Source organism: Nelusetta ayraudi, unplaced genomic scaffold, assembly GCF_046127955.1.
Source record: "Nelusetta ayraudi isolate G7.1 ecotype Tasmania unplaced genomic scaffold, CSIRO-AGI_Nayr_v1 ptg000031l, whole genome shotgun sequence".
In the NCBI taxonomy this organism is placed as follows: Eukaryota; Metazoa; Chordata; class Actinopteri; order Tetraodontiformes; family Monacanthidae; genus Nelusetta; species Nelusetta ayraudi.
The window spans coordinates 6,815,700-6,831,931 of NW_027466081.1; the positions used below are offsets into that span (position 1 = coordinate 6,815,700).

Below are 16,232 nucleotides of genomic sequence, written 5' to 3' on the forward strand. Positions count from 1 at the left end.
AAGTTACAAAACTGGATATAAATGAATTTGGAATAGCATTAAAAGGGATGAATGACCGCAGACCAAAAATATAAGATGATAATGGAAAATTTAGCGTTACGCCTCTGCAGTCAGCTATTATGGCGACGGAAATAGATCCATCCAAACTGTCCGAGCCATGCTGTGAAGAACCCCCACCCTCCCACCAACCTCCCCAAGCCTCTCCGGCATCGTTTGCGTCGTCAAGGTTACCTCTGGTTGCGGTCGACCCTTTTTTTTTTTCTTTTTTTTTTTTCCACCGGCGCTCTCCCTTTTGCCGGTCACTGCCAATCACGCACAAGTCAGCTCGGCGTTCCCAACCCCTCCCCTTTTCCTGCTCCTCCACATCCCACACAGCAGGGTGACACAGAGGGCAGCTTAGGGTTAAGGTTATGCAGATGCTGCCCCTAAGTGGCAGACCTAATTACTGCACGCTGAACCGACGCAACCCTCCTCTGTTGTTTGCGTCTGTGTGTGTGCGCACACGCGTGTGTGTGTGAGAGAGAGAGAGGGACGCTCATGTGGGCTAATTGCTATGTGTAGCGCAGGGTGTAAATAAGTCAGCGGCGGCTGATATCACACTAATTTCCTCGCCGCGCTCCCTACTTCCCCTCCCAGTAGTCCCCCCCCCCCCCCCTCCGGTTTTCACTTTGCCTTTTTTTTTTCCGGCAGGCCGCTTTCTTTCTTCCCTTCCCTCCTCCTCTCCTCCCTCCCTTCTCGCCCTCGCCGTCCGGCTCCCTCGCTCCTGGTACTCCTCCTACCCCGCATGAATAAAGCAAAAAAAAAAAAAGCCAAGTTCATGGCCATGAATATTTATGAGAGTTTATGCACGCGCTGCGATGCTTTAAAACAACAACAACAGCCTCCCTGATTGTGGCTGCCAAGGCGGCCCGGCGAGCTGCTCTGTGTGTCTGTGTGTGTGTTTGTGTGTGTGCGCATGCGCGCGCGCGTGTGTGTGTGTGTGTGTGTGTGGCAGCAGGTGTAAACCAGAGAAAGCGATTCCCGCTGGGTGTCTGCAGACCGCTGGCTCTAGTGATTTCTATTCACGTCGCCACACTTCCTTCCCCCTCTGCGCCTCACATGTTGTCTGTTTCTGTGCAACACACACACACACGCACGCACGCACATTTTCACACGCACACTGAGCGCACACATGCTCCGCGTGTCTGCTCAAACGAGCGGTCTGCTTGCACAATTCCTATTTTTTTACTAGGTTTTTTTTCCCCAAGTCTCTGACTCAGACCAGCATCTGATACCCCCCTCACCCCCCACCCCCCTTCCTCTCTTGCGCTCGTGCGTGCGCGTCTGTGCGTGTGCGCGTACGTCTGGCCTGACTGATGACGTGCGTAACCGGTGCTGGCAGTTATCAGGGCCGTCAGTCACATGGTCGTGACGCGTCTTTGTGTGTCTTAAGCAATTTGTTCGCGGTCAGGCATGGGCGCACACGCACACACAGGCGTGCGTGCACAGAAGCGCGCACACACACACACACGTACACACACACACACACACACACAAGGTCCCGCGGCAAACACAGGTCAGCGAAAGGATACGCTGTGGGACGGGGTGTGTGTGTGTATGTGTGTTTTGCGTGTGTGTGTGTGTATGTGTGTCTCGGGGCCGCACCTCGGCACAAACTCAGACCTTTAAACGCATTTGCACACGCAGCAGCAGCAGCAGCAGCAGCAGCAGCAGCAGCAGCAGCTCGGTCCCGTCGGGTAGCAACAGCGCTGGCTGAGCAAACAGCGGCGGCTGTTGTCGTTATCTACCCGGGGTGTTTGTTTGCTTAACCACACTGGAGCGTCGCCTCCAGGCCCGATTGCCGAGGAGTTTGCTCCCAGACGTCTGCAAGGAGTTTTGCGCCCCCCGCACGTCCTCTCAAACCGCCCCCACCGTCACCTACCCGCCCCCCTCCTGGTATTTTACCTCTACATGTCACAAACACGGTAACGAGTGACCTTCTTCTCCGAGCGAGGCGCAAGGACGACCGGTGTTGGTCTAAAACGAGGGCTCTCCAGCATGCGCACACGCACAGCCTTGACAAAACAACATGTCCTGCCTTTTTTTCTTTCTTCTTCCCTTCTCTTTTTTTTAGGTTTGGATTCCTCTCTTCTCCAGCTGCTAGTTTTTTTTTTTGTGAGTTGTTTTGAGTCCCCGGCATTACTTGTGGGTTTTTTTCTTCCGACGCACCGGGCGCCTTTGAGTCCCGACCGTCCCTGAAAAGTGTTTGTTTGCTTATTGAAAGGGAACGACTTAAGGTGTGAATGTGCCGCACATCCACAAAAAAAAAAAGCAGTTTCCCAGGAAATGGTTCCTTGCCAAGAAGGAGGAAAAAAAAAGGGAAATTCAACCTTTAAGCCGACGAGGGAGAGAAAGATCGCCCCTAAAGAACAATTTTCGTTGTCTCTCTTGGGTTTGAGTTGACTTGATAGGAATTGGCTTGTCATTTGTGGTTTTTATTCTCATCTTGCGGTATTGCTTGATGGAAATCCCCAAATTAAAAAAAAAAAAAACAATAGTTGGGAGGGTACTCAAATTTGCATATTTTTTGGTCCCTGCTTTCAGTATTTTTTTTTAATTAAGTATAAATTGTGGGATGGAAACGGTTTTACTGAAAAGAACATTAGAATCCCGTACACATTGTGCAAACTGATGGACTTCTCTGCTGTACACCGCTGTTGTTGTGCAGGAACATTACACTGGTAGCAGCAGTGACAATAGATACGTATTGACCAATGAGGAGACCGAAAAATGTCTAATACATGGGAAATATGAAGATATCCTTATTCTAGTACGTCGCTTCTATACCAACCGCTCCGCTAGTGCGGATTATCCTCTACAAATCCACTTCAGGCATTTTTTTTGCTGACTCTTTAAGAGATTTGCTTTACATTATAAGATGGAAACCAAGAATCGTGATGCCATCATATTAACATTCTCTCTTTTGGTCTCCATTCTTCAAGTGTTTCTCAACAAAATGAAAAAGTAATCTATGGGGACAATCAGAATTTTTTATTTATTTTTTTATTTCATTTCTTTTTATATTTCTCCTTAAAAAAAAGTATAAGGGGGGCTGAAGGGGACGAATCCCTCCAGATACCCATCTGCAGCCTAATGTGTGTCATTAATGTTGGGGCCGCTGCGCCCGCCGCACATAATTACGGTTTCATTCCCCTCCGCTTCCCGAGCAGCGGAGGGGCCTCTGACACGGGAGGGCTGTGATTAAAAACACGAGGCTCTTAAGCCGCCGCCGCGCTCTTCCTCCTCCTTCTCCTTCACCTCCTCCAACACCCCACATCCTGCCTCTCGCAAATCGAAATTCCTCACATGCCTGGGTCTCCACCTCGGCTGCATTTTTTTTTTTCAAACCAGAGCGTTCTTTTTTCTTTTTTCTCTTTTTACGGACGCGCACTGCTGCCATACTAGAAAAAAAGTACTCAGTATCACGTTATAACGTTTCACGGAATAACGTCATAGTTTCACGAAATGACGTGAAAATTAACACGATTATAACGTGATAGTTTAACAAAAAACGTGATAGGTTCACGTTATAACGTGATCGTTTTACGAAATAACGTGAACGTTTCACGAAATAATGTCATAGTTTCATGTTATGACGTGAAAATCATCACGTAAAAATGTGATAGTTCCACGTTATAACGTGATACTGAGTACCTTTTTTTTTATTTTTCTTTTAAAGTATGGCAGCAATGCGGTTCCGTATTTTTATACCCAATTTCTGGCAGCATTTGGTCCCCCTCACTCCCCCCTCCCCACCTCCCCCGGAAATTAAAAAATAATAAAAACACTTCCGGGCCCGCGCGCTCGGCTCGCAAACATCCTCTCCTCACGCTGCCGCAGCCTTCAGGCGGTATGGATTTGCCCTTTTCCCCTCTCTCCCGACGAGACGTCTCGCTGGACGACGATAATTAGCGCTTGACTCGGGGGGAGGGAGGAGCAGCGCTGTCGGAGTGCCGCCGCCGAGCTGAGTGGCCCCGCGTACGGACGCTTCTCGCTCGGCCTGACCGAAGACCGGAGCTCCTCTCCTCGCTTCGCATTGCAGGGGGAGCCCCGGCCCGGCCTGACTGGGCACGGCACGGCACGAGGCGCCTCCGCTCGCTGCTGTGGCGCTTGTGAGACAAAACAGCACTGCGAGGGCGTGCTTGGCTGGCGCGCGGCTCTCGTGATTTTCATTTCAATTGTTTAAAGCGCCTGCGTTAAGACCTCGCGTGCCCCCCCCTCCCCAGCCCCGCCCCCGCCCCCGGGGTCTTTCGTGTGAGTAATTAATTTCCAGCGTGTGTGTATGTGTGTGTCCGAGCGCTGAAGGCGGCGGAGGGGGAGAGAGAGAGAGAGAGCAGAGCACGTGGGCTCGCCCCCAACCCCCTTCCCGGCACGGCTTGTGCGCGCGCGCGTGTGTGTGTGCGTGCGTGCGTGCGTGCGCGAGGCAGAGGGTAGCAGGAGGATTTGCGCTGGCTCGATTACCGCATCTCAGCCTTGGGAAGGAGGGAGGGAGGCGGGGAGGGAACGAGGGCTGGAGGTGAAGGGGGAGGGAGGGAGAGGAGCGAGGGGGGTGGGGTGGAGCGCAGCGCGGAAAATCGATCCGGGGGCCGCGCGCTTCTCAGCCTCTTCCGGACGCCGCGAGAGTCCTCCTCTCCCGGGAATTAGATAACGGCTTGTAAAAGCTCTCCACCGCCAGGCTCTTCCCCCCCTCCGCCTCCCTCCCTTCCCGCCTCCCCTCCCGTCCTCCACCACCTCCGCCACCTCTCCTCGACTTTTCGCTGCTGCCGCATTTCTCTGTCCTCGCGGCTGGCCCACCCGGCCCGCTCGCGCTCATACAGTGGAACGCGGCCCAATCACGCGTCGGGCAAAAGTATCTGCTTCCAGTTCCCGCCTTCTTCCTCCTCATAACCGCGTTATTATCAGCAAGTTAATATTTTATTAGCTTTTAATTGGCCTTTGTTGTGTCCCATCCTCCCACTTAGGAGAGTGTGTGTGTGTGTGTGTGTGTGTGTGTGTGTGCGAGGTGCAGCGTGTTGACACGTGCGTCTGCTTGCTCTCTGTGGGTCACACCGTCTGTTCTCTCCCCCCCTCTCCCCTCCAGGTCTCCCTGGCCGAGGAGATCAAGCCGTTGAAGTGGTATCCCTCTGTCTATCTACTGGTGTCCATCTTCCCCCTCATTAACAGGTAACACGCACACACTCACCTGTACAGCTCGTAAACCCTGCGCTCTGTTGTTTTATTTGCGTGTCGGCTTTGTTCGGCCGACTTATCTCCTATCAAACCGAACCCCCCCCCTTCCCTCCATCCTCCCCCCACCCCCACCCCCCTATTTCCCGTCCTCTCTCTCGCTCTCTCGCTCGCTCTGCCTGCTCTCTTATCTGAACTCTGGGAAAAGCGTCTCCCTCGCTGCAGCTCCGCCGCTAAAGGATATTGTGTGTGTGTGTGTGTGTGTGTGTGTGTGTGTGTGTGTGTGTGTGTGTGTCTTGGGAGTTGCCGAGCGTTTTATGGGTTGTTGTTTTTTTCTTTTTTTTCTTTTTTTTTTTATACAGGTTTTCTTTTTTCCGTTGTTTTTTCCACAGCGGGCCTGGGCCAGCGGAGGGTCTGCGTGGGGGAGGTTGGCGGCGGCGGCGGCCCAGTAAATGATAACCCCGGCGCTGTTATTACTCCCCCCCCTTCCTCCTCCTCCTCCTCTCCTACCCCTTCTCCGCGCGGCTTCTCTTTCATTTGCCGCCGCGCCTCCCTCCCCCCCCCACTCGATGGCTGGCTGGCTGGCTGGCTGTGATTGACAGGTCAGGGTTACTAAGTGATTAGCTGCGGCGGCTCTGCCTGTCGCCACGGCGATGTAGGCGGAGACGCGGGTCAATTACGGGGTCAACGTCTCCTCAAAGGCTCCGCTCCAGAGCGCCCCCAACCCACCCACCTCACCCTCAACCTCCCGCTTCACCCCCCACCCCCCACCCCCCATCCCCCCACCCCCCTCCCAGTGCGCCTGTCGGCCGATGAAGATGACAAACTGCGTCCTGTGCTTACCTCCCCCTCCCTCCCTCCTTCTCTCCTTACCCCCACCCTTTGTTCCCCCCCCCCCCCCTCCATCCCCACCACCCGTCCCTTAATGTCACTCTCCGGACCTCTCTCTCTCTCTCTCTCCTCCTTTTCCCGCCCCGGAACGTCTTTGTTATATCCGCCGTTATTTCCACAATTCCTCGCCCTCGCAGTCTTTCTCCCTCTTTTTGCATTTATGCCACTTCTCCTCCTCCTCCTCTTCCGCCCTTTCTCTCCGTCTCTCTCTCTCTCCCGCCACACAAAGCCTCTCTCTCTCTCTCTCTCTCTCTCTCTCTCTTTCTCTTTCTCCAGCAAACACATTTTCGCTCCCTCTCTCTCTCGCTCCGCTCTGCCTTTCTCCAGAGAGCGAACAAGGAGAAAACGGGAATGAATTGCACTCTTGTCGTCCTCCCTCCGCCGCTCACCCCTCCCCCACCCCTCCCTCTCCCTCTCCCCCTCCCCCAGCAGCGGCGGCGGCGGCGGCGCTGGCTGTATATATCCCCGGCTCCTATTAATTTGTTAGCCCCCCTCCTCCCTCCTCCACTCCTCCTCCCCACTCCGCCGCTTATTCGCCCTCCCCTCCCCTCCCCTCCCCTCCCCCCGCCCCCCCGGCTCATATCCGCTGCCCCTCTCCCCTTCCCCTGCCACCCCCCCTCCCCTCCGCTGAGTGCTGGAGTGTGTAAAGTGTTTGTCACGGTGCCGTGCCGATGTCGCTGCGCTCCGCCGTGCGGAAGCAGCGCGCGCCAGACAGCCTTCAGCGTGCTTTTCCTGTGTGCGTGCGTGTGTGTGTGTGTGAGCGCACGTACGTGTTTGCGTGTATGTGTGTTTGCGTGCACGCGGGTGTAGGCGGGTGGTTGGTTTGGTTTTTGCGTCAAAGCGAATGTGCTGTCGCTGCTAGTTGCTGTGTGTGTGTGTGTGTGTGTGTGTGTGTGTGTGTGTGTGTGTGTGTGTGTGTGTGCACGCGTGCGCATACACTTGTTTGTCCGCTCTGGCTCAAAATGTGTGCCTCTCGCACGTCTGAGCTCCGCTGTGTGACGGGTGTGTGCGCTTCTTTTCTTTTTGCCTGTGTGTGTGTGTGTGTGTGTGTGTGTGTGTGTGTGTGTGTGTGTGTGTGTGTGTGTGTGTGTGTGTGTGTGCGCGCGCCTGTGTGTGTGTGTGTGTGTGTGTGTGTGTGCGTCTGAGTGGGGGATTATTTCTATCTGAGCTCCAAAGCCTCCTAAACAGGGCTTAGAGAGACGGCCCAGGGCAGCAGCTAAAGCCGTCGGTTAGAGCCCCCCCCCCTCTCTCCCCCATCCCTCTCTCTCTCTCCCTCCCTCCCTCCCTCACTCCTTCCTTCATCCCTCCCTCCTTCCGTTTCTCTCTCTGTCTCTCTCTTTCTCTCCCTCATCCCTCCCTCCTTCCGCTTCCCTCTCTCTCTCTCTCTCTCTCTCTCTCGCTTCCCCTCTGTGTCTCTCCTTCCCTCTCTCTCCCTCTCTCTCTCTCCGTCTCTCTCCCTCTCTCTCTCCGCCCTGATCCATTGCGTTAATACGCAGACACTCCCACACACAAACACACACTCTTGTTTTTGGCCCTCATCTGCCGCTGCCGCTGCCACCGCCGCCGCCACACGCTCTAAAGCGGGCGGGCGGGCGCACACGCACGCACGCACGCACGCACACACACACACACACACACACAGTCGTACGCCACACACAATTTTAATCTGTTCCAAATGCACGCTGGTAAATGTGTTAATTCGACACCAGCTGTTGCGAATTGAAATGGGAATGCGTTCCTACTTTTCCCCTCTCTCTCTCTCTCTCTCTCTCTCTCTCCCTCTCCCCCCCCCCCACCACACACACACACACACACACACGAATGCAGACGCACAGACGAGTCATTATACATCATTTTAGCAGCCCCCCCATCTCTCTCTCCTCCTCTATCTATCAATCTTCCGCGTCTCTCGCCCTCGCTCGTCCCCGTGGCCTCGCTCGGCTCACGCTAACGTAGCAGCGGACTCTCGTACCCCCCCCCCCAACCCCTCCACACACCCACCCTCTCCCCGCGGCTACCCCCCTCTTTGTCCTTCCTTTGCCTCCTCCTCCTCCTCCTCCTCCTCCTCCGCTGCCACTTCTCTTCGCTCTCCCTCCTGGCTCTTGTTTGCGTTCGTGCACGTGCGCTAGCTCGCTCGCTAGCGACGGAGCTAGCCGTGCACGACGGCGAGCGTTTTCACAGTCTGCCTCTCACTTCGCCTCCCCTGTGTGCTTTACGGTGGTGGGTGTGTGTTTGTTTACAAGGCTCGTCTCCGTTCCTACTGTGCGGCGCCTGTTTGCATAAATAAGCCCCCTCTCTCTCTCGCTCCCTCTCTCTCTCTCTCTCGCTCCCTCTCTCTCTCTCTCTCTCTCTCTCTCTCGCTCTCTCGCTCTCCTCCCAACCTGGCTGCCGTTTTTCAGTTTTCCGTTTTTTTTCTCCCTCCTCCCGGACCGGCCTGCTTTGGTTTTTCTCTGCGTGTCCTCCAGGACTTCTCTTAGCGCTCGGCGAGGAAGCCCCTCCACCACCACCACCACCACCTCCAGTCGGCATCAAATCAGAATCCCTCTGCCACTGTGCGCAGCTACTTTCCGTTATATTTTTAAAGCTTTGTCTAAAGGCCTGAATCAAAGTGGAGCGAGGGAGCGCCGAAGCCGCTTGCCTTTGAGCAGTCGGGGTCAGGTGGCCCTGCGCCGGGGCGGTGGGACCGGCCCGGGTGGAGTCCTGGCTGCCGGGTCTCGATCCTGCCAAGTGTCTGCAACCTCGAGTTCAACCCTGTCGCTCCGGGAGGGAGGTTGGGAGGGGTGGAGAGAGGGAGGGAGGAGGGGAGGGGGGGATGGGAGGTGGCTCGCATCCTCCCAGCTATTCTTGGTTTCCCTCGATACTGCCTGTGTGGGTTTTGCGGTGTGTATAGTCCTGTACGTGCTTGCAGGGGAATTTTTTTTTTCTGTATGTATGTGTTGTTTTTCTTGCTTTTTTGGTTGTTTTTTTCATGGTGCCTGAGAACCCTCCACCTCCACCTCCTCCACCACCACCACCACCACCACCTCCACCTCCACCTCCTCCACCACCCTTTCTCCGGAGGAGATCTGATTTCGCCGCTCCAGGCGAGCGAGAACAAGACGAGGGCCGTGTGCGTGCGCCTCTCGTGTTTTTCTCCTCCTCGGCGGCGGCGGCGGCGGTGGCAGCAGCCTTTGTGTGCGCACGCACGCACGCACGCACGCACGCACGCACGCACGCACGCACGCACGCACGCACGCACGCACGCACGCACGCACGCACGCACACGCAATCCCGGGGCCGGGCAGACCTTCCCCATCTCCGCTCGCCGCTTTGAAAAACGAGGGAGGAAATCTCAGAGCAGCAGTTATTATTCATCCCTCAAAGCAAAACGGGGGGAGGAGGAGGAGCGGTGAGGAGGCGGGGTGGGGGGGCCAGAGGGAAGGAGGGAGGAAGAAAGAGAGCGCCAAACTGGAGGGAGGGACGGAGGTGGGGGGAGCAGAGGGGGATACATTAAGTCTTATCTCACTGTATTTGGCATTCTGCATCCCAGGATGTGCTCCCTCTCTCTCCTCCTCTCTCCCTCCCTCTCTCTCCTCCTCTCTCCCTCCCTCCCTCCCTCTCTCTCTCTCTCTCTCTCCCTTCCTTCCTTCCTTCCGCTCCCCGCCGCCGCTTCTCGGAATGTCGCACGCTGCGAGCGCCAGGATGTTATTTTTTTTCCCTCTCTCTCTCTCCCTCTCTCTCTCTCTCTCCCTCGCCCGAGTGCGTAGGCTGCCGCTCCGCCGTTTCGCCCTGATACCGTTTAAAGTGTGTTTTGTTTGCTCCAACACGCCGGCTCCTCAGATGCTCAGCGGCAGGATTCACTGTTCCCCGACTTTCATCCTTATTTTTCCTCCCCCACCTCCTCCCCCTCCCCCGCTCCCGTCGGTATTTGCACGCGTTTCCGCAATTTTTGCTTCTTTTTTTTTTCTTTTTTCTTTTCCCGCCTTCTCGTTAGCGGGTGACTGCGGGCCTTCTGTTTGTCAGCCGGCCGAACGTTTCGACCTTTTAACGCTTTTTTTTTTTTTTTTTTTTTTTTTTTTCGCGTGGCAGGTATTTTTTTCCCCCCCTGCGCTTCCATTAGCGCAGAGGTGTCAAACTCAAACACACAGTAGGGCCAAAATGTAAAACTTGGACAAAGTCGCAGGCCAATGTTGATATTTATTGAAAAAACATCTTTCCCCAGATATAATAATGAACCTTTCTATATGGACCCAAACAAGTTTTGCATCAACCTGAATATGGAACAAGCAAAGCCTAACACTATACAATAAATAACTTCATATAGTACACACACAAAATCAAATTTCGAAAAAAAAAAAAAACTCAAATAAAATCTAAATAAATACAATTTAAATAAAAATCATATACCAGCAGAGCATTCTGGGATTTGTAGTGTTAGCGGTACATGTGCTGTATAATAGCGGCGGGCCAGCTCGAGCGGCGGCCAATTTTGCATTGGCCTCGCAGAGTTTGACACCGACGTTTTAACGCGCCGGTTTGCCGTCCTCTGCTCGCCGCCCGGGCCGCTTCCATTAGTGCTTTCTTTTCAGCGCCTTCCCTTTCAAATCCTCAAGGTTTCTTTCTCTCCCGAGACTCAATCAGAGCGGGTTGGAATTTTTTCCGCATCCGTGTTTTTTTTTTCCTCAACGCTCTTCGACCGCTCAGGGTTTGTTTTTGTTTTTTTATTACAACGCTCCCACTTCTGTCCCTGACCCCTCCGTTACCCCCTCGCTATCTCTCTGCCTATTTGCACACACACACACACACACACACACACACACACAGAGAAAAAAGCAAACCCTTTATCAATGGCCGTCTGCAGTGTCAGGTGCCGCCGCTCTTTGAACGCTCCGATCGGCCCGCGTGATAACCGAGCCGCGCGCGTGTGTCGCCTGTGTGGCCTAGATAATGTTTTGCCCCGGATATACGGCCGTGCCGCCCCACCGCCAACCCTCCGACCCCTCCCCCACCCGTCCACGTGAGCGCCTCGGAGTCTCCGGCGGTTGAAGGGTGCGTAACCGGAGACGGAGCCGGAGAGCCCCGGGGCCATTTGTCTCCCGTTGAGCAGCGCCGGCGCTCCACTATTCATCCCCATTTAGCCAGACAGGGAGCTCGCTGGCCCGCAGGCCTCCGGCAAGTGCAAACACATGCGGGGGGACCAGTGGCTGGCTGGCTGGCCGGCCGACTGACCCTCGCATAGACACACACGTACGCACACAGTTGGACACAGCTCTGGATTTAAATATCGCCCCCGCGATTTGCTGCGTTTAAATCAGGGGTGTTGAACTCAAACGCACACTGGGGACAAAATGTAAAACCTGGACAAAGTCGTGGGTCAATATTGATATTTATTGGAAAAACTCTTCCTCTAGATATAATAGTGAACCTTTTTATATGGACACAACGCTGAATATGGAGAAAGCCAAGCTTAATATTATACAATAAATGACTTAATATATGGCTTAATATTGCACACATGCAAAATCAAATTTCAAATTAAAAAGACTCGTCAAAATAAGTAAAATGTCAATAAACATTGTATGCCTCTTATATTCTGATTTAACAACAAAAGTCATCTTTCTCCACAGGCTCATAATGAACTTAAAAATAAAATACAGCAATAAATCAATTAAGTCATAATAATAATAATATCCTTCAATAAACCTGTCCTGTCCTGATTGACGCCCCGAAATACCAGCAGAGTATTCTGGGATTTGTAGTATTAGCAGTACATGTGCTGTATAATAGCGGCGGGCCAGCTCTAGCAGTGATTGGGTATTGCCCCGCGGGCCAAGTATAATTACACTGGGGGCCAAATTTGGTCCCCGGGCCAGAGTTTGACACCTATGGTCTAAATGAGACGTTTGCAATAAACAGATTCCCGAGTTCCAGAGCGGCACGCTTCGCACTTATTGCGTTCAGGAGAACAAGCAGCTCCTGTTCATTCTACAAGTTTCTATACGTGAGCTTTAATGCCACAGACTATACTTGGATACCCGGGCACGTACACGCTGCCGTACGCCGCTTCCACACCGTTCCAGACGGGCCGAAGCAGATATTAGATAACCTCGGTCGCACACGGCCCGCCGCATGCGGCACGCTCACGGGCGAAACGGACGCACTCGCTCGCGCACGTCCGTGCACACCACCACCGCCCCCGCACCCAAACCCCGCTCCACCCGCCCGCCCCCGCCCGCTCTTTCAGGCACGTCTTTAAATATTCATCACTCTGGCTGCTCTGAGAGTGCCGTAAACGCTGCCTCACACTCCAGGGAATCGCTAAAGCCTACTCTATCATCTGCTCCCCCTCCCTCCCTCCCTCCCTCCTTTCCTCACCCCCTTCCCTCCCTCAGTCCCTCCCTGCCCCTCCGTCTCGCGGAGGCTCACGCGCCCTGGGGGGTGGGGTGGGGGGGGTTGGTGGTGGTGGGGTGGGGTGGAGTGGGGGGGGTGGGGGTGCGCACGGTCCCGGTCACGGCGATAAACTCGCGATAGCTCCAAGCCACAGCCGGCGGCGTCGCTGGACTTATGCGCATGCACGCACACACACATACGCGTGCGGTGTGTGTGCACATGCACGGTGACGGGCAGTGAACAGATTTTGCGGGGTTTTTTTCTCTTTTTTTTTTCCTTTTTGTTTTGTGTTTTTCTCCTCCTTTGCGTGTGTGCGCTGTTTCCAGGCTGCTCCAGATTTGAGCGGTGTTGAGTTCCAGGAAACAGGATGTCTCTTTGTTTGGGGCTTTTTTTTCCCTCTCTCTCTCTCTCGCTCTCCCTCTCTCCCCCTCCCCCTCCGTCTCCCCCGGCTGCTGAATGTTGGCCGCCTCGGTCCCCAGGGTCTGCGTTGCGCCTCTTTTGTCTGCGCCGTCGTCCCAAAGTCGTTTCCCGCAGGTGTTTTCATTTTGCGAGCGCGCAGTCGCAAACCCGGTTCTCACTCTCGCGTGTTCGGATACGGCGGCCTCGGCTGTGAAATTCCACACTCTGACCGCGGTGCACCTGACCGCCGCCACCGCCCAACAATGAGCCCTTCTCGCCGCCACCGCCGCCACTCGTCATGCTCGGCAAACGACGCGGCGAGCGAACAGTCAACACGACCTTTCCGACCGCAGGTCGAGCTCTCGGCGGCGCCACCTTGGAAAAGTTCCCATCGAGCCCTGGAAAGGTTCTGGATGTGTCAAGTGTGTGTGTGTGTGTGTGTGTGTGTGTGTGTGTGTGTGTGTGTGTGTGTGTGTGTGTGTGTGTGTGTGTGTGTGTGTGTGCGTTTTTCCATTTTTCATTCTCCGGCGAGTTCGATGCAGAGAAAAAAGAGATCATGTGGAGGAGAGACTATAATGAGCGCTGTAGAGGAACGCTAAGCGTAATAATCCCTTCAGCCTTTCCGGCGTGTCGCCGTCGCTCGCAACCATTCAGTCCAATCTCTGAAGGACCCCCCCCCACACACACACACACACACACACACACACATACACCTTCTCCATTGAGTCTCGCCATTTTTCGGAGGCAGCAAAACATTGAGACAGCTGAGAAAGAACGGGGGGGAAAAAGGGGGTTATGAATCACACCTTGGCCGTCTGGCCTTGCAGGGAGTGGAAGGTTTTTTCTGTTTTCTGCTGGTTATGGCCCAAAAAAAAAAGCGCGAGGGAGAAAAGTTCCGTCTCGCTTTCGGCAGCAGAGAGAGAGAAAGAGACTTGTTTTGGAAAGAGAGAGAGAAAGAGAGAGAGAGAGAGAGAGTCTCGTTTTGGCACCATTAGGCATGTGATTCATCTGGATTGGAAATAAACAAGGCAGTCAGTCAGTTAGTCAGTTAGTCAGTCAGTCAGTCAGTCAGTCAGTGGGAGGAGGGGAGAGGAAGTGTGATCGAGGTCGGGACGACTTCGTCTGCGTCCGCGTCGCTCTCTTGCGAAACGCTTCCTCCCACCTCGGAGGACGCAGCCGGGGCGCCGACAATTAGAGGTAAAAGGTGACGGCGGAAACCTCGCTGGCAGGAAACCGGCATAGATTAGCCGAGCAGAGACGGAGGGAGAGATGGGAGGAGAGAGAGAGAGAGGGAGAGAGAGAGAGAGAGAGAGAGAGAGAGAGAAGTTCAAAGCGTGACTGACGGCACGAGAGACGGAAAGTCTGAACGAAATGGAGGGAGCTCGGCGATAATCCCCGACAGCTCGCTCACAGGTGGCAGCGCACTCGGACTTTTAACTTCCCCGCACCTGCCCCCCTCCCCCTTCCACCCACCCGCTTTCTGTGTATGTGTGTGTGTGTGTGTGTGTGTGTGTGTTTTGGAAACGTTTGCCCCTGAGTCACACGCCGCACAAAATATCTTCCCCGTCGGCGGACTCGCTCAACGAAGGCGCAGCCACACACACACACACACACACACACACACGAGCAGACGCGCACACACTCACACTCAGATGCGCGCGCACACACGCACACACTCAGATGCACGCACACACACACACATACAAGCGCACACACTCAGACACGCAGCAGCAGCTCAGTCAGGCATCGCCCGCAGCCACACTCTCTCCTTCCCACCGCCGCCTCCCTCATTCATCTTTCATTAGCCCGGCTCGCACAGGAGAAACAGCCCACCCCCCTCCCACCCCCCTGCCACCCCCCCTCACCTCCGCTCGGCGTACGGCTCCCCCCTTTCTCCACCCCGCCGCTCTCTCCCAACACACACACACACACACACACACACACACACACACACACACACACCTTATCTCAGTCCCCCCCTTGCACGTCATCCCTTTTGTTTGTCTCACTCGTGTCTTGCAATCTGTCTCCCTGGATATCTCCTCCTCTTCCTCCTCTTTTTCCTGCTCCTCTTCCGACTCTTCCTCTTTCTCCTCTTTTTCCTCTTCCTAATTTTTCTCCTTCTCATTTTTCTCCTCCTCACTCTCGGCCTCCTCTGCTTTCTAGCCTTTTTTTTTTTTTTTTTTCATTCAGCCTCACCACCACCCCCCCAGCCCCCCAAATCACCACCCTCCCCGCACCCCCCCCCCCAACCTTCTCGTCGCTCTTGGCCCTCGCTCTCCCCTCCGCAGCCTCACTCGCTCACGCGCATTCTCACCTCTTTATCTTTCCTCCTCCGCTCCCCCCCCCCCCTCGCTCTCTCCCTCCCCTCCCTGAGCCGCGCCGCACCGGCCCTCCCCGCCGCCCTGCCCCTCCCCTTCCCGTCGCTCCCTCTCGCTCATTCTTCCTTCCTTTCATTTCGCTCTCCGTCTCTTCCTCGATGGAGGGGAAAGGCTCTTCGCCTCTAATTGCGGCTGTTCCGTTGCCATGGCGCGTGTTGCTCGGCGCTGCGAGGTGCTCTGTGTGTGTGTGTGTGTGCGTGCCTGCGTGTGTGTGCGTGCCTGCGTGTGTGTGTGTGTGTGTGTGTGTGTGCGTGCCTGCGTGTGCGTGCCTGCGTGTGTGTGTGTGTGTGTGTGGCAGGCAGATGATTGCTTGCTGCCAGCTCTCGTTTCCCGGACGCCGATCGCATTTCTTTGCGGCAGCGAGGAGGGGAAAAAAAAAATGCGACGCCAGAAATAGCCCCCCTTCACACAGACCCACTCACTCTCGCCGCCGAGCTGTCAGAGACACACGCACGCACACACTCGGGCACTCACGCACAGGCAGACACACTCGCAAACACATTCCCCGCACCCCCTCACCGCCACCTGACGCCCTTTAAGGTGCGTGACCTAGGTCGAGCCATGTGTTTCCCCCCCCCCCCTTCTTCTCCCCAACACACACACACACACACCCGCGCCCGGGTCATCCGTCCGCGGCGGCGGCGGTCATCCATGCGCCGCCCGCCCGCCCTGTCTCTAAGGAGGTTATGCCGGGACTCCTGATTTATTTCACCTTTAATGGGAAGTGAAATGAATGCGAGCAGCAGCTGGTCTGGTCCTTGGAGATAGAGCAGCGGGCTAACCCAGAAAATAGGCGGCGCGGCTCCCAAACGCTTCTCAAAACACAGCCGCACGTCGCCAGCAGCGTGTTTTTTTTGTTTTTGTGTTGTTGTTGCCGCCGCCGGCGCACCTGACCTACAACCCAGACCCCCGCACCTACGCCCAGTTCACCCAGAACCCCCCCCACCCACACAAACACACACACACACACACACACACACACACACA

General features: G+C 55.1%; 1 protein-coding gene across 4 annotated transcripts in view; it reads left to right on the top strand.

The window, feature by feature from the left end:
* The window catches only part of LOC142891539 (cyclic AMP receptor 1), a 53,182-nt gene that overhangs the window by 24,817 nt on the left and 12,133 nt on the right, over positions 1 to 16,232 (top strand). For all 4 annotated transcript variants that reach the window (XM_076031176.1, XM_076031179.1, XM_076031177.1 and 1 more), the window contains one exon: positions 5,120 to 5,202. In XM_076031176.1, the coding sequence (XP_075887291.1) occupies positions 5,120 to 5,202 (83 nt within the window). The remainder of the gene's footprint in view (positions 1 to 5,119; positions 5,203 to 16,232) is intronic.